This window comes from Brienomyrus brachyistius, chromosome 4, assembly GCF_023856365.1.
Source record: "Brienomyrus brachyistius isolate T26 chromosome 4, BBRACH_0.4, whole genome shotgun sequence".
Taxonomy (NCBI): domain Eukaryota; kingdom Metazoa; phylum Chordata; class Actinopteri; order Osteoglossiformes; family Mormyridae; genus Brienomyrus; species Brienomyrus brachyistius.
Window position 1 is genome coordinate 6,939,963 of NC_064536.1, and position 18,099 is coordinate 6,958,061.

Below are 18,099 nucleotides of genomic sequence, written 5' to 3' on the forward strand. Positions count from 1 at the left end.
TGCATCCATCTTTTAAACACTTATTGTGGCCAGAATTTCCTTTTTTTGACCATCCATCCATCCATCTATCCATCCATCCATCCATCCATCTATCCATCCATCCATTGATCCATCCATCCATCCATCCAGGTTGCACAGAGCTTTGTCTTTGTGTTTCTGTAAAGTCTGCGCACTCAGCTTGCATATTTTCTCACCAAGAATGTGTGCTTGTGCCGTACAACCTCATGCAGAACTTATACATATTAATGGATGAATGTTGAGCTTGCGGTGAATTTTACCAGGTCACATTTACTGTAGTAGATCCCAGTTGTCTAGGAAATCGGCAGCGTGTCTCTGGAACCTTCCATCTCATCAGCCTGTCTCTCCTGTTCTGTCACAGGCGGAAATACAAGAAGACATCACAGAGGTAAGCCAAGACAGTACTCCAAGACGGTAGGCCAAGATGCTACTTCAAGATGATACTCCAAGACAGTACTCTGAGATGGTACTCCAAGAGAGTACTCTATGGTACTCTGAGATGGTACTTCAAGAGAGTGCTCTATGGTACTCTGAGATGGTACTCCAAGAGAGTACTCTATGGTACTCTGAGACCAGGCCTTTCACAGCTGGGGTATGGGTGCAAGCTTGACCAGACAAAAAAGGGCCTTGGATCAAACGAGACACTCTAAACAATTGACTGTCTGGTTGTCTGTGATGTGACCCCACTTGGCCCAGGTTGAGCGTTTAAACGATCGCTGTGTAAAATGATGCCAAGTGGAACGAGACATTCACCCTGTCTGATCTTAATGCCATTCATGCCGCATGCGTTCAGACGTGCTTGTTTTATGACCTGTTCACACACTTTTAGACCAGATGGCTCTGATATTGTACATCACCAATCTGCAGGATTTGAAATCAAGATCAAACTTAATTAAACAAACTCTAAACAAACTTAATTTACTCATAAACTACCTAAAAAAAATCAATTTAGAAAATAATTCTGCCATTAGTATGATTTTTCTTGAGCGGGGGATTCATTTGCGGAGAAACGCAATGTCGCACGTCGATAGGATGGCTCTGATTCGTTATCACGGTCCATTAAACGAAGACGGCTGAAGATGGAATTTTCCGGCATCAGAATGTGCAGCTGCCCCAACCCCACCCCCCCCCCCCACCCCCCCCCCCCCCGCCTGCGCTGGATTGACAGCCCCCTCACGAGCCTCTGTAATTACGCCGTGACTAATTGTCTGTAAAGAATGCAGGCGCTTTGTCTGTTGGTGTGTGTGTGCCTATGTCTGTGTGTGTGTGTGTGTGTGTGTGTGGGGGGGGGGCAGAGGGTTCCGGAAGGGATCATTTGAAGAAGAGGGTGTGTGTGTGTGGGGGGGGAGGGGATGTGGAGGCAGCCGCAGAACCAACGCACTCCACGTGCGGGACGAGATAAAAACAGACTCGGTACCCAGTGTGATGTAGGCGTGCGCTTGAGCATCCTATAAGCAGACAGAGGTACCCCCCATGTATAAAGGAGAAACACACCCCCCTTAACAGAAGCTGGGCTGAAGACACATGGGTAGATGTTTGTGGTTGAGGCTTTGACATGAATAGGTATGGTGACGGGGGCTCTCTCCAATATTTGCTTTGATCTTGTAGGGGTGTGAGGCTCAGTGAGTTAGCACAATATGACTATGAACAGAAGGTTGCTGGTTCAAGTTCCTGAGTCGACATTGTGGTTTCAGCATTGCACCCTTGAGCATAGCACTTAACCTCCAGTTACTCTGGACTGTCTAACCCTGCTAAATAAATAAATGTATTCAGAATCTAATGCAGACTGCAATCCACTGCTAGGGATGTGGCTACCTTTGGGTCTGAAGTCTGCATCATTAGTAACATGACAGTTTGATGTAGGTCCCGTGATTAAGGTGGTAGCGATTCATGCACCTGGCACCCGGTCAGCTTTCCGACCCCCTGTGGAAGAGCAGGAATCACAGAGTTGGGGATGGAGCCAGGGACCATAATTAGCAAAACAGGGTAGTTTCTCGTGCGCTGACCAGACACAAAAACGTCCCACAGAGGATCGCCACAGGTTTCCATCCAAAAACGGAATGGGAGAAACTCCATTCAGGAAGCAGGACAGGTTCTGTTGAGGCTCCGACGGCGTACGTTCACTTCTCCCCCGTGTCTGATTCTCACGTCCTGCTCCGATTTATCGGCCCGAAACACGATAAACTTCCTCTCTGATTTCGTGGCTTAGCAGAGCCATTCATTCAGACAAACCCGAGCTTCTGATCGTCTGCAAGGAGAGCAGATTTATTTACATGTGTGTCTCTCGCCTTCTCCCCGCTCATGGGACGTTGGTGACATCCATCAGGAGTAAATGAAAATCTACCCTGTCTGGCCTCTGAGTAATGTCACCAGGCCGGACAGCTCTCTTTGCTCGGGGGGCATAAAAACATTTAATTTGTTGATGTTTTTAGCACCGTCTGGGTCTGGCGATGGATCTGCATCCCCTGCGAGGCAGTCATTAAAGCGGCAGAAACTCCAGCGTGTGAGACAGCCTTGCTCGCGCGCTCCTGCTGAGGCAGTCTGGCGTGCGGCCACCTTTCCAAGTGTTCATTAAGGATCCCGTGCAAAATATGATTTGCGCTTCTAATTGTGCAGGTCAATTAAGCGCCGTCGTGTTGAGCCAAGGGAAGTCCGTGCCAAGAGCATCTTTTGGGAACATTTACGGCTTTTAAACTGACAGTCCTGTACCTGTTTGGCTGCTGATTTAGAAACATTCAATTTTTCCTGACATATTAAGGTTTAGTCGCCATGACAGAGTTGCTCTATCCTATTCAGACAACCTGCCACCTGATGCTTCTGATTTGCGTCCGATGGTGGCAATCACAGACGTGACAAAGATGCTGTAATTCAAGAGTTTTGATACAGGCGTCCCTCCCAACCCGTGCGTTTAAGAGTTTAAACGTGTGACGATTATTTCTGTGCCTCTCGTGTTCCTGTGGTAATGAAACCAGGCCTGCAATCGACTCAATAAGTCATGCCGGCATCTTCAGAACATTATAATAATTCATAATGGATTGGCCGTCAGGCTCTGCACTCTAATTGACTTGTTAATCACCATAGCAACCTACATGTCTCTTTAATATTTACACATCCGGTCTCACTCTTGGGACTCTGTGAGGCTATCTGTCTTCTGCTAAGACGTGCGCTGTCTTCCCAGGTGAGTCAATGAGTCACCCGAGCCGGTCTGTCTTCAGGCAAAGTGGGTCCAACCCCAAAGCCAGTCCTCTTAGTCACTAACGGGAAACAGTCGCTCGTCCCCGTGTCCCTCATCATTCTCTGTTTCAGAAGCACTCGGACAATCAAATCACATAACAAGGGAAAAATACGCTCAGGAGCAATCGTTAAAACACACATGTCCCCTGCAGCGCACACGCTTTCCTCGCTTGGAGCCGGAGCGTATCCTTTTTGAGAGCTTACTCAGTTGCTTAAAGAGTCTGCTCATGGTTCCACACAGTACCACCCCGGTCTCGGTTGCTTTAGGAGACCATTCGAGGTTCCACACAGTACCACGCCGAGCACCACCTATGTCAGTTGTTTTAGGAGACCACTTTGTGGTTCGACACAGTACCACGCCGAGCACCACCTATGTCAGTTGCTTTAGGAGACCGCTTTGTGGTTCCACACAGTACCACGCTGAGCACCACCTATGTCAGTTGCTTTAGGAGACCGCTTTGTGGTTCCACACAGTACCACGCCGAGCACCACCTATGTCAGTTGTTTTAGGAGACCACTTTGTGGTTCAACACAGTACCATGCCGAGCACCACCCATATCGGTTGCTTTAGGAGACCGCTTTGTGGTTCCACACAGGTTCTACAAACTACCATGCTGAGCACCATCCGTGTCAGTTGCATTAGTTTACCACCCGAGTTTCCACATGGTTCCAACTCCCATTCATGCTGCCACTGTCCCTGGGATTCAGGTCACATGTCTAAACACCCTCCCCACCACTGTTTGCACTGTTGCAGTCTTCATGGCTCTGTTCCGGGTATTCTTTGCTCAATCTGGTTCCCCGTAATACTTCCAGAGGCTCACACAGGACAGGAAGTAGTTGTGCTCTGTTACCTCTCGTGGCTGGGGGTGGTGGTGGTGTTGAGATACTGTAAGGAGAAGTGCCCTCCTTAAAAAAAGTCTTTTATATAAATCTACTGAAAGTTAGATGCTTAAGTAAAGTCCAAAATCTTCTGCATTTTTATTAACAGTCTAAAACAAATGAATCATTTCTTTATATTCTGCATGATCTTCACCTACCTTTGGTGTATAAAAAGTGGCAGATTTACCTGCCGCTTCCCGAGCTTGATCAGGACCAGCACTCCCCACTGGAGCTGCCTCACCCCCCCCCAGCTGATCCCAGCCTCCCCATCCATCACCTGTGCCCCATTTATGGCCCCGTAAATCTCACAGCCCGAAACCCAATAATTAAACGGATAATTTCCCACCTCAAATCGACGGCGGCTGTGGGATAATCGCGTCACCTGCTGCCCCCCTGCCTCCCCCCCTGTGAGGAAGCTGATCCCGCGCGTGGATGAAAGGCCTCATGATTGCGGGATGGGAGGCCCACCGGCAGGGAGGCGAGATTCTCGAAAGTTCCGGAATTCTCCCCAAAAAAATGTGCAGGAGCTCCTTTATTTATGCCTCATTACTATAATTTGCACAAATCCCGCCACATCTGCATGAATTATGGAGGGAAGAATTTAGGTTTTGCTCATTATTTATGGTGCTAATTAATTAACAGTGATTCCAAGACTGTAGTGATGAGTGGAAGTATTATAATGCTATACTGCACTACCATTAATATTAATATTAGATCACTTTCTATATCACAATAGCAGAGCAAAAACAGTCAAACGAGCCTTAAAGCTCTCACTGCTGGACAGCGGTTCGCACCAACAGCCTGAGCACCCTGTCAGTGACGGATGGAGTTTTCAGTCATCGCCTAGATCCATGACAGGGTCAGTAAAACCAAGCATTTCTGCATTAGCCTATCTGGTTAGCTACACTGTGGCATGATCTTCAGTTTAAAATCTAATGATAGTGATGCGGTGGGTTTGGCGAGATGTCTGGACACGCGTATCACCGACACTGTAAGCGATGTGAGTCTTCACCGTGGTCGACAGCCCGCTCCGGCGTTGTCTTCACATCAATTCTGCACATAGCCAGGACATACTTAGTGTCATGCACTTATCCATGGTCACATCCATGGTGATGGAGATGGAGGGAGGGGGGGAATCGATGGAGCTGGGCAGTGACATCACGCAGAGTCTTTCGGAACGTTGCCCCCTCCCCCAAAAAAAACATCATCCCTTTTTGATGGAAATATGTTGTAGTGGAATGAGGTGGTAATTTGGTTATAAATAAGTTATCCCATCTCCATGCTCCATGTGCCTGATATCGACTTTCTGTGGGGCCGCTGTGTGCTTCCTGTGGCGAAGCTGCTCAGATACCGAGCAGCATCAGGCTGACTGCACTCGTCCTTATAACCCCGACTTAAAGGGTTCACCCCGGGGAATCAAATTTTAATTCTCACTCAGATAGTCGTCGGAAGTTGCTGTTTTCGTGATCGTGAATGCTGTTGTATTTTTAGGGCACAACGCCCAGCCAAGACTGCGAGTTCTGGGGGCTGATGGGATATTTCCTGTTGGACTTCTCTGGGGGGGGGGTTGTAACCTAGCAAGTGAGGGGAACTACAAGGCTGCTGTGTGCCAGATGTAGGCCTCTTCATTTTTGAAATGCCCCTCGTGCTTCATAGAGTTGAGGTTACCCCCCCAATCTGCTTTTCCATCCATCAATCTAAGGGCCATTTGCTGTAGAAAATCGCCCAAAAATAGAAAACATATGCAGGAAAAACAGCAGGTTTTAGTGCCCTTTGCTGCCTGGAATATACTTTAGGCCGACAGAACCTTGACCAAGATAAGTGGTTGGAATGGATGGTTGGATGGATGGATGGATGGATGGATGGAAGGAAGGAAGTATGGATGTATGGTAGACACTGTTCATAAAGTCAGGTGAGCAAAACTCACTGCACTGGTTCCCAATCCTTCTCCTCTTGTTCCTCTTATCTTTCGTTTGGTGTTAAGTTTCACTGTTTATGTTTACCTCTGTGGTGTCTTCCTCTCCCAGCCTGGAACCCCGTTACGTCCAAACTGGAAAACCTGCCCCTGATACATCCTAGTCCATTAGGCGGTTCTGCTGGCGGGCGTCTCTCGCAGTTACGTAAATTCATGGAGCCGGATTTCAAAAAGATCCTGCCTCCCGACCAGTGTAGAGGAGAAGTGCGTCGCCATTGTGTAGAAATGACATGTATGTGTGTCAGTTGACACACTGAGACAATGACTTATGACTAATGACGGGACAAATGAGGCTTTAAAGCACACAGTGGGTGGGATAATTGTAAGCTGTCAGTCACCGATTGGATTTATCCACTTCCCATTGGCTGCTTCCCATTGGCTGCTTTTCCGGGTCCCATTGGGTTAAACCGGTTGATGACTGACAGCTCGCCTTTCAATAAAAACCTATGCAGCTGCAACAGAAAACACCGAATGGGGTTTGTGGATCTTAATTACTTTCCGCGGGGTGGAGAGATTTGCAGCGATAGTCCAAGCCAAGGCCCAGGTGCATCTGACATCGCGCCAAAATCGTCATGGTGATTTCAAGAGCTCGTCACGGGGAACGAGGGGAATTTATGTAAAACCTAGACAAATCAATGGAGGTGTGTGTTGGGGTCTGGGGTGGGGGGGGCCGGGTGGGATGTCCTTCCCGCCCTCCTGCCATAAGCAATGACCTTCGGTAATCAGCCACTGACCAGCGAGGGAGTCGTCACGCCAAGCTCGACTCATTTTCCACCCCTGCAGTTCCCAGTCAGGCAGGTCTAGCGGACGACATTACGTCACTCCCTGTCTAATCCACCAGGGGGGAGGGCTACTAACTTGCTGGGATGGGGGGGGGGGGGTCACTTAGTCTCGGCCACGCATTAATTAGGTCTCGGTGGGTAAGAAATTAGGAGGCTAATTGAGAAATTAGCATCTGATTAAAGACCCATTAAGAAATCCAAACCTAAGACAAACGCTCCGGCCGTAATTCTGACCCGGGTTGCGTGAGTCCCAGCTCCCTAACTGACAGCGGGAATTTCCCCAGCGGTTTGGTGTTTGGTTTATAGATGATTAAATGACCCCCCCCCCCCTTCCTGTCCGGGATACTGTGTGATTGACTGGGGAAAGGCCGAATTAATGAGTGATCTGTAGTAATCAGAGTGTAATCAGAGTCGGACGGGGGAGTAGCAGTTTCTGCGTGGGGACTGAGCTTGTTTTCTGCTGCCTTTGGGCCTCTGTGTGACACTGTGCTAATGCCTCAGCTATCAAACTACCTTACACATGCATGCCATTAGCCTCTCTGGGTTAATGTGGACCACAGGTACACAGACAGCATGGGACAGGGACGTTGCCAGGTAGACGGATCCACGCTCCGACCAATCAGAATGACACACTAATTTCGGGATTCTGCCTGCGTCCTGATTGAATACTGGTGTATCTGTTATTTATGCAAAAGCTTGGATCCAATGGACAGTGAAATTGGCAAGATTACGCTCCGCCTCTGGCTCCCCCCTGTGCTGTAATAAGTACTCCTTTCAGAAGATTGTTTGTTTTATATTCATCATTTATAACGAAGGCGAGGAGGAAGGAGGTCAGATCTTCTGTATGGAGGAATCTCCTATATATGTGCCCTTCCAGAACACTGGCCTGGTGAGAAAATGTCCTGAGAAACCTGGCGGAAAATGGGTGTACAATAGTGTGTCCAAACTTTAGTTATAATTAAAACAGAGATTGGTGTTTAGTGACTCCCTGACCAGAAGAGGTGGAGAGTTCAGCTCCAGGAAGTATCCAGAATCCAGACCAAGGGTTTGTTTGCGCCAACCAGTTGAGTACTCTGTGACTGTGACTCTTTATACTCAACTGGTTGGTTGAAACAAAACCTTGGTCTGGATTTGTGCTTTCTGGAGCTGAACTGGAGCCATCCGACATTTGTGTGATCACACGTTTTGGTAATGGCAGAAATAAATCAATTCCGAAAAAAAAAAAAAAAAAAAACGTAGCTGTAGCACTCACAATTAATTGGCAATCAAGCTCCCGTTTGATTGGATAATGACTGTCTCCTTGGTCTGTCTGTGATGAGGAATGGCTCAGAGACCCTTGGCCTCAGTGCCAGGTTTTCTGGCCAGGAAAGCATTTCTGGAAGAACATGTATTGTATAATTTTGGACAAGTGTAAAAGCTGGGAGGAGATCGGAGGTCTCTGTGAGGAGCTGCTATGGTCTCTATGACTGATCAGAAGAGCTGAAGAAGGTATGCATCTCTACATTGTGTCTTCATCGTGGCACAAACTGGAAAGAGGACGTTTGACTCAGAAAGCCTGCTCTCTAGGGCTGCGTTGTATTTTCCGTTCAACAGACTGAGGAGACTGCGAGCACTGGTATTAACGGGCTTTATTATCCAGCGTTTGTGAAAGGTAATCATATCGGACATTTTTATATCCATTCTTGGTTTGATTGTCTTGACCTTGATGTTGGAACGACAGCTCCCTCTGCAGACGTAACGAAAATTCGTTGCTAGGGAACATTACATTTCTGAAGTGAAACGGGGGGGCACGGTGATAATGACGGTGACCTTTTGGGCCCAGGGAGCTCCGGACATCCATTTTCCAGCAGACTGCCGATATACTTGAGTATCGCTGCTCTTTTTTTTTTTTTTAGGTGGTATATTTACCAGTTTTGATCGAAGAGAAAACCAAAACAAACACTCGACCTGAGATTCCAGGGATATAGCGGTCACTTCTTCACACACAATCCCCCCGCCTGCCAACCCCATCTTGGCTGATTCCTTCCACCCGGAGTCCTTTCAGAGCCAGAGAGGGCGCCATGCCTCAGCCTTCTCACCTCTACAGGCATACGTTGCCGCGGTGACCTTTCGGAATCCGATTTCCGGAGATGGCTACATTTGACTGACATTTAAGAGCGGGAGAGGGAATGGGGGGTGTCTGCGGGGAGAGGGGGCCAGCGGAGGGTACTGCGGGGGGATCCAGCAAACCTCCATAACATACATCTGCCCCCATATCAGCATCTACAGTAGGTCTAAAGCCAGTAGATAAGATCTGCTAGGAATCTGCATCATTGAAAGGGAGTCTGACGATCTGTGTGTGTGGTACCATTGTTTTATGTGTTTCTTATAAAATATCCTATAAGCCTGAGGCTATTTTTCCCATGATAATTTTAGGCATGATCTAAATGGGTAATGCCCCCCCCCCCCATCCCCCCATCTGGACCTCACTTTGCCTTCCCACCCCTGTCCACCACCGCTTGGTCACATCCATGGGCTTGCCGACACATGGCTCCACATTACGTAACATCTGTTGCCGTAGGGACTATGTTTGTCGTTAACGTGAAACACTAACACGTGATCCCAGATGGCGTCAGAGCTGGGGGAGGAGAGGGGTGCAGGCTCGTCCAATCGTGCGTCGTCCCGTGAGTTCTAAAGTGGATTTTATTCAGGGTGAGGGGCATCAGGCTCTGCGGTAGTTAAGGCCGCGACCTTGTGACCTGAAGACCACACTGTCAAGACTCAGCTGTTTAAGACAGTGTTTCTCAACCTGGTCCTCAGAGACCCTCGGAAAGTCCACGTTTTTGCTCTCTCTCAGCTCCCAGTAGGAAATGTATACTATCCTGGCAGGGAACTACTGTAAAATGTAAAAGGTGGACTGTCTGGGGGTTCCCAAGAACAGCGGTTTAATGATCTGGAGACCATGAATCCTTCAGTATTGTCAACATCTGTGAGATACTTATCCATTCTCAGTCCTCTCTTTCTTCCTTCATATCATTGTCTAGTGGTGTGTGTGTGTCTATGTCCGTGAATCTGTGTGTGTATGTGTGCTCATACATTTCCGCACTTACTCCAGAGAAGGTAGCGGGGGCAGATGATTGATCCTCAAGGCTGAGTTGAAGTGGTCTGACCCCGCTGCTCATACAAAGGGATGGGGAATCTTGAAGACCTGATGCTTCTTTGTGGACGCGGTCCAGGGTCATGGTTAACAAAGATCATCTCCCAAATATCGAGCGTATGGACCCTGGCTGTGGGTCGAAGGTGTATCTTGCTTGTCTGACCAGGGGCCATTCGAGGATGAGGCATAAGAGGGGCCATACTTCGTACGATGGGGCCAACCTTATTATTACCCAATGATATGTTTTGAGTTGGTGAGTGACCGGGGAGAGGGCATTGCGGGGGCCAATCAGCTTTTAGCTGAGGCAAGTGTCCCGCCTCCCCTACATGCTCCTGTGCGTGACCTATCTCCCAGTAGGTTTCCGTGTCTGAGGCTCCCTGCCGAATGACATCCCCTGTCGCCGTATTTAGGAAGCTCTCACCTGTCACGTCCGAGCCCGGGGAACGTGTTAATGAGCTCATTAATCCTATAAATATAAACTAATACAAAGCCACATCACCTGGGCCTCCCCCCTGACCCTGACTTGGTCCTGATAGGTGAATTGTATTATTCACTACCATCCATCAGAGCTTTTCAGAATGTTAATGTGTGTATTGTTACCATGGCGCCGCAGTTGTTGTATAAGGATCCCCGTGGTAACCAAAGGGAAGCATTGTCCGCCTTTATTAGTGTAGGGTGTGACCCCAGTGTTACAGTTGTCATCTGGACTATGTTCAGGAGTTTCGGCTGGACCTCGGTGCTGTTCCAGGTGAACGCTCTTGCCATCTGGCCGACACCTTTTCTTTTTTTGCCCATCTTTTCAGCTCGTCAACATCTCCCTTAGAATGCCTTTCGGATGGTGGGGCACCTGGATTTGGTGCAGGAGGGCAGCGATGTGAGAATGTACCTGAGCTTTCACGGCTGTCTTGGGAGTTGTGTGAGGCCCGATGGTTACTCGAAGCATCATGGTGTGAGCATCTGTGTCTTGTCATACGGATTTCACCCTAAGCACACCGATGATGAATCCCAATTGCAAATCTAGCCTCAGATTCTATCACCTTCCCTTTTTATCAACTGCACACCTGTACCAGGTGAACCAGAGCTGCTAATTAGTTCAGAGGTGAAAAGAGTGGAGCTACTAGTTCAATACATGCCAAGTAGTAACCAGCCGTTGTGTTTGAGGTCATGGACTCATGGGTAACAGTGCTGCTTGCTTAGCAAGTTCTTTCTGACCTCCAGGTTATTAACGTCAAACTCCTCCACTGAATTCAGGCATCGGAGATTGGCCTGCTCCTTAAAACTGTGTTTGACTTTTGAAGACTTGAATTTTAAATATTTTAACATCGATGGCTCCCACAGGCTATTAATGTGCCATGAGTTGTAATGTATTGTCGCATTAGCGCGTTACCTCGGCCCCGTACATTTTCCGAATGATGCTCATTTTACCTGTGTTTTTAAGCGACCATACAACCCCTTTCTCTTGAAGGATGCTTTGGGCATTTAAAACAAGGACACATAAATCAAAGGAAAGCCATTAGCTAAACCAGGAACTTTGCCACTGGCAAAGAAATATCCATCACGCTTGTTCGGGTGAACTGAAAAATGTCTCTCCCAGTCTTCATCATTTAAAGTGTAAAATGGGAAGGATATTTAACCTCTGCTGACAAAAATGCTTTGAAATCATTGTTGTTTATTCATGTTTATCCATATATTTGTTATTTTGCATTGTATAGGTACTTCTATGTCTTTTCACACGTGTGTTACATGCGGTCTTTAATAGTGTTTTCGGGATTTTTCAGAGATGCACACAGCACAGCTGAATGTGCCCCATTTGAGACTTTATTTCATTGTATTATTCCAATACCTCACATCCTCCAGCTCTCCAGAACCACTTTAAAGTGGTTTCTCAGGCCATATCTAAGCCTGATTGGTCTAGAGCCTATGGGGCGTGGCCTTGCTGCTGCAGAGATTGTCTGCTTGTACAACAAATGTACATAGTATAGTTCCAGTCCAGACCTCAAAAATTCTTAATATATGAAGTCATGTTTTGTGACGTTAACTAAGAAAGTAATATTTCAAAACAATATCAGAATATGGCAGAAAGGAATATTATTTAAAGAGATGATTTCATAGGATCTGTCTCTTGGATAGAGAGCTTTGAAACTGTGTTGGTCTGAATATATAAACCCTTTTCAGGCATTTAGTAGCAACCTGCAGTGATAAGACTTGCCGAGGGTATTGCATGTCTCCACAGGGCGTGATGCCTTAACACGCCACCTTAACACTCTGCCGGATGAAGATCCCGGCACTTCCTTCAGAACAAGGAACAGTAAAATATCTCCGTATTGACTTGCTGTCATGGGATGTTATATAAATCTATTGATGTCTGAATGAGAATGGAAGTGACAGGTATGTTTCCCAGAAGGCCAGCCTTGAGAGTGGATGTCTTCTGAACCTGGGTGTGTGGTGAGATTCAGGCCGGGCAGATGGTCCAGGTCGCGGATTCCTGCCCCTTTGAAGTATCCCTCCAGTCACACCCTTGGCTGTGAGGGAGAATCACTCTTACAAGTAATTTAGCGAGCATGCAAACTGCTATGCAATAAGAGAGAACATTGTGTGGGAAACAAATGAATCTCTGGTCTTAGTCATCTCTACCTGTTTATCCCTGATAACTAATGAATAATTACAAGCAAACCATAATCATCAGATAATATTTGTATTTTAAAGTGCCGTCTTATTATATTCTGGTGATTTAAACCACAGTGGTTTGTGTATTTATCTCCGGTCTTCAGCTGTCAGTCAGGGATGAAGGTGTTGAGCTGTTTGTTAGTCTGAAGCGTTTTTCTTGCCTTCATCCCTTTTTCTGCCACAATCTGGGTCTTTTCTAGGACACTGTAATCTTTTAATGGGATCTCATTCCCTTCATTGATCGCATGCAGTTTGAGGAGATCATTGCAGCGAGACCACTGGGCTCAATCTGTCCTCTACAGTCCCACAATCCACCTCTTCCCATGACACTGAACAGCGGGCTCTCATTGACCTGATACCGACTGCGAGTGCATCAGGATGAACGCGGGTGTTAAACGGACAGGTTAAAATCAGCTGTGATTTGGGACAGTTACTGAGCCCAGGGGTCTGGCTGAGCTATGAGGCAGCTGGGGTGATAATTGTGTGTGTATGTGTATGGATTATGTTTGTATTACATAGCGGGGACCAAATGTCCCCCACTATGTAATAAAACCTGTCCCCACAAAGATCTGTGAATGCAATCAAAAAACTAAAAATGCCAAAAGTCTCATATTTAGTTTGGTTACTTATGGTTAAGGTCGTCAAGTTTTCCCCATAGAACTGAATGGTAATTACAAACCTGTGTGTGTGTGTGTGTGTGTGGGTCTGTGTGTGTGTGTGTGTGTGTGTGTGTGTGTGAGAGAGAGAGAACTGGAGGGATGACAGAATAGACAAGGTCGGGTCACATTGCAGAGTGTGTTGATTGCCTCCACCATGCAAACGATAAGGTTCCTCAGAAGACCAGACATCCCACCTTAAGGATATTGATTTCAGGGAGGCAGATGAGGGGCATTCGGGAGGGCGGGGGGGCTGGCCAATGCTTGGGTGGTATTACGGTAATACCATGCATATATTGCCAACTAGGGTTGGGCTAGATAGTGGTGGTTAAATTTGGGGCGAGGTTGCGGTGGCAGGACAGACTTCCAGGATACTGTGCATCATTTGCGGGTGTCGGGGAGCTGTGGGAGACTCCCAGAAATTCCGGAAGAGGTGGGATGTCTGGAAACATGTGCTGTCCCCTGGTCATGTGATCTCGTTATATGACTTCCCCCGTTGCTTTGGATTTGATGCGCAAACATATATGAATATTTATATAGAGTTGTGCCTAGACTTCGAATTATTGCCGCTAAATAACTAGAACTGAATGAAAGCAGATGCAGGTTCTCCAGCTACTCTGTTATTGTTCCTAAAATTCACTATAATCTCTATATCTCTCTGTTTTTCCCCAGTGACATGCTCAGTTTTAGTCTGAAGCCTTTGCTTGTTACTCTGAGAGCCTGACGCCAGGCAGGTAAAGAGAAGCCAAGCGGCATAAACAGATAAGGCGGACCTCGAATCACCCCGACCCCGCACGGGGCCAGCAACGTGCCTTACTACCCTCCTACTGTGCCCAGGGGCCGTGTGAGGGCGCCTGTCAGCTCACCAAGCCATCAGCAGTGCTGGTGTGTGACACCACATCCCTCACATCCCCCTAAGATGTCCCTTAGATGCACTCCGCCATATGGGTGACACGTCTCATGCTCGGCTGTCAATCGGCCAGACACTCGGCCGGGTTGAGGGCAGCTCGGTGCTGTCTAGCCGCAGAATCGGATCTCAGATTTTCTCGCCCGCCGCTTTGGGTTAAACGGCGTCAGGGAACTGAGATCTGGGTTCCGGGCCCAGTCGGGGAGTCCATTAGCAGCTGGAGTGGTTTCATTCCCGGGGAAGGCGAGGATCACTGACAGCGAAGCAAAGATTCATGTCACAAGACCGATGCACCCGAGCAAGCCCAGCCTGGGGGGGGGTTACCAGCTTACTGTTACCAGCTTACTGTGGGGTACTCAGTCTGCCGATGACTGCACTCCAGCGCTCTCCAGTTTCAGGCTATGCCCAGGGATCAATAAACCCATGTTTCATATTGAACAGCGCCCCCCGTTTTTCTGGATGACTGACTGCAAGTGTCTCATTTAATATTTAAGACTGTCATACTCTACCGATACAACTGGAGTTCCCGGAATGAAAAACAAATGCTAGTTATTTCCCTTTTTTCATTTTTTTTCGTGGAGTGTTTCCAAAACCAGAATGTTTATATGACATATTCAATATTGTAGAATGTCTGCCTCCACTAGGCTATGTTAAACCTGACAATCATAAAGTATCTATTATTAACAAATGCCATTTTGTTTTTAATAATGCACACAGACATTGGAACACAGCAGTTAGCTTCCAGTATATGCAGCTCTAGCAAACAGATTAATCTTCAAAATGCATGAACTGGAATGGACCTGTGGTTGATTGGGCAGAGAAATAATGGAGTTTGGACCATTTCCCTTGCAGCAGTCTCTCTCCCTCTCCCTCACTCTCTCTCTCTCTCTCTCTCTCACTCTCTCACACATACACGCTGCTGGTGGTTTTCTTCTCTCTGCCTGTCCCATCAGGGCTCGATAACCTAATATACCAGCCTGACTTTCCCTCACATTACATCGCTGCTTTGTTTCTGAAGAACTCCATCTGAGTGATTGGTCTTTACATAAAAAAAAGGATTCCTTGTAAAAGAGGCTCCCTCTCCCTTATGGAGGCCTTCCAGAATTGCAACAAGGGTTGCAAATCATCAGGAGGCTCTCCGCGCAGACCGCAGCTTCACGTAAATTTGCGCTTGAATTGCCCCTGCGCCGACAAAGGGAATGTCCATGAAGTATTCGTAGCCGTTTCAATGAAAGGTCGCAATTCCGTCTTCGTTATGGAACGGCTGAACGCCACTTAGGGCCACAAGAGGGCAGCTTCAGTTTCCGCAGCATGGCAGGGGCCCCAGACTCAGTGCTTGCATTACAAATAACCTACAGTTTAACAGCCCTGGGAAATATAAAGTGCCCACAAGTGTCTGTAATAATGAGCTTAATGCAAGTTCATCCAGGGGAACTGTGACATATTTTTGCATTTACCAGTAATTATCCTATATTTACAATTTTAAAACGTGTTGTGCCATTAATTGCCATTGAATAGAAAATGCAATCATTATATGTCGGCTCTTCGATAGCTAACAGGGTGTGTGAGGGGCGGTAAGGCACTTTCTTGTGCGAGTGTGCTGAGTGGGGGGGTCATTTTTATGGGGAATTAGGACGGACATTTTTATCAAAATGCAATTTCTACCACGGACATGGTATTGAAAGCATAGCCTGAAGAGTGCGACGAAAACTGAAAATGGCCAATCTATACATCACAAGGTAAAACGTTGAAGAAATATTAAAATGTACTTTGGGTTCATTTTACATTAATCTGAGAATTCATTTTGTAACTATTTATGACTATAAATGTTAATCTGCAATCAATGCGATTAATCACAGGAAACCAGGTCACTAATTACATTTTAAATTCACAGCTCTGTTTTTAAAACATCAGTTTTTTTTTTTTTCTCAATCGAAATGTTTTGCTATGGACATAGACGAGTTTGCCCCCATATGCATTTGTCCGTGTACAAACCGGTCGAGGACCCCCCAGTGCTGAAACCTAAGCGCTTCTGTCGTTCTCGGGAATGTTGGATGTCTTTCTACAATGACACTTCAGGGAGAGTCTAACTGCCGCTTCCACGCTGCCCGTGCCTGAAGACCATCATCGACGGGCTGTCGTTCGCTCCCACTGCTTGTGCGTGACAAGCTGGCATATTTTCTTGAGTTTCCAGAGGCTACGGTGAAATCGGCCATGCCTCTTGGCGTTCCTCTGCATGGAATGCTGCCAGCCAGGAATGACTCAGCACGGAGGTGCTCCTGGCTCCCCGTCAGGGGACGCGGGCCTCGGAATATTCCAGAAGGAACCGCAGTGATCCTCTCTCCGCAGGTTTACAGCAACGTGACGAGCATGGCAACAGTCTGGAATGGAATTACTCTGCGGACACAGAGAAGGGGATATTTAGCTAATGGACTGGATTGGATTAGAGCAGCCGGGAGTTCGATGGGAATCGGGGGGGTTCGGTTCTGAGCGAGCCCATGTCTGCGGCGGACCTGGGGGTGGGGCGCCTGCATTAACACCTCAGCATTACATGGCGGGGGGCAGTCTGAGCGCCTGTGGGGAGTGGCACTAACAGATACCCGTTGCTGGGATTAACAGGGGCCACGTTTTTATAAACAGCAGAAATAAATACACAGCATGGTGCGTGTTTGCCTGCCCACTGCGGTGACTCATTAAAGCCACATTGGACACAGAGAAATGACCTGATTTCTCCACAGAGATTAATAAAGTATATTCTGATATTGCCTTTTTGGGTGTTTTGTGCTTTCAATGCTTTGGACTGTGTATCACCGGGTAACTTCCTTTGTTAACCTGTTTTTTTTTTGTTTTTTTGTTGTGCAGCTCCGAGGGGTAGGAGTCTGTTTCTGTGATCAGAATGCAGTCGGTTCAAAGCCCAGGCCCTTAACTCCCAATTGCCCGAAGCACTGACTAACCCTGCATTCTGTTGCTTTCAATTAAAGCTCTCTAAGGTCCAACAGCAAAATGACTCCTAGGGATGTGGCATCATTAATCACATGACAGTCCCATGATTAAGTTGAAATGTGATATAATTCTTGCCCGGCTGGTTTGATTGGTCCCCCAGTTTGGTTCAGCTGTGTCGGATATTGGTCCGTGCCAGTAGGTTGTTGGGTCCAAGCTCCTGTCCTCTCTCTTTCAGACTGCGATGTCTGGTGAAGCAGCTGGAGAGGGGAGAGGCCTCTGTTGTGGACCTGAAGAAGAACCTGGAGTATGCAGCCTCAGTGCTGGAGTCTGTGTACATCGAGGAGACCAGGTACCCTCATTCAAGCAATAAAAAGCTGTGGATCTTCAGTAACATCTCTCTGTCCCCCAGTCTTGTCCCAACTGTCCTCCTGAAAGGTCTCTTTGACATTCACTGGCTCGCCCCCTGCAGGCGGCTGGTGGACACAGAGGACGAGCTCAGCGACATCCAGTCAGACTCGGTACCATCGGAGGTGCGGGACTGGCTGGCGTCCACTTTTACGCGGCAGATGGGCCTGATGCTGCGGCGGACAGAGGAGAAGCCTCGATTTCGGAGCATCGTACATGCCGTGCAGGCTGGGATATTCGTGGAGAGGTGGGTCCACATACACGTGTGCGGTCACACTCAGGCCTCCGAAAAAGTAATATGATAATTATAATTATGCAATTACAATAATGTTTATTTTTAAGAGCTCCATTTCCATTGTCTATTTTCAGTTTTTCTTTTTCAGATTTACGAAGTTTACCTCGTTTTGTATATGATGGTTTACATCAGATTCATTACTCATTATTCATTACATAGACAAGATTAAACATATTTAAGTGAATATATGGAAAAACTGATT

The 18,099-nt window shown here is 47.3% G+C and overlaps 1 protein-coding gene across 4 annotated transcripts in view; it reads left to right on the top strand.

Annotated features, from left to right (window-relative positions):
- pde1cb (phosphodiesterase 1C, calmodulin-dependent b) overlaps nt 1-18,099 on the top strand; it is a 59,813-nt gene that overhangs the window by 28,195 nt on the left and 13,519 nt on the right. For 3 of the 4 annotated variants that reach the window (XM_049012230.1, XM_049012231.1, XM_049012234.1), the window contains 2 exons: nt 17,433-17,546; nt 17,667-17,849. In XM_049012230.1, the coding sequence (XP_048868187.1) occupies nt 17,433-17,546; nt 17,667-17,849 (297 nt within the window). Of the gene's footprint in view, nt 1-379; nt 407-17,432; nt 17,547-17,666; nt 17,850-18,099 lie in introns of all 4 variants that reach the window. The other variant, XM_049012233.1, reaches the window with a different exon arrangement.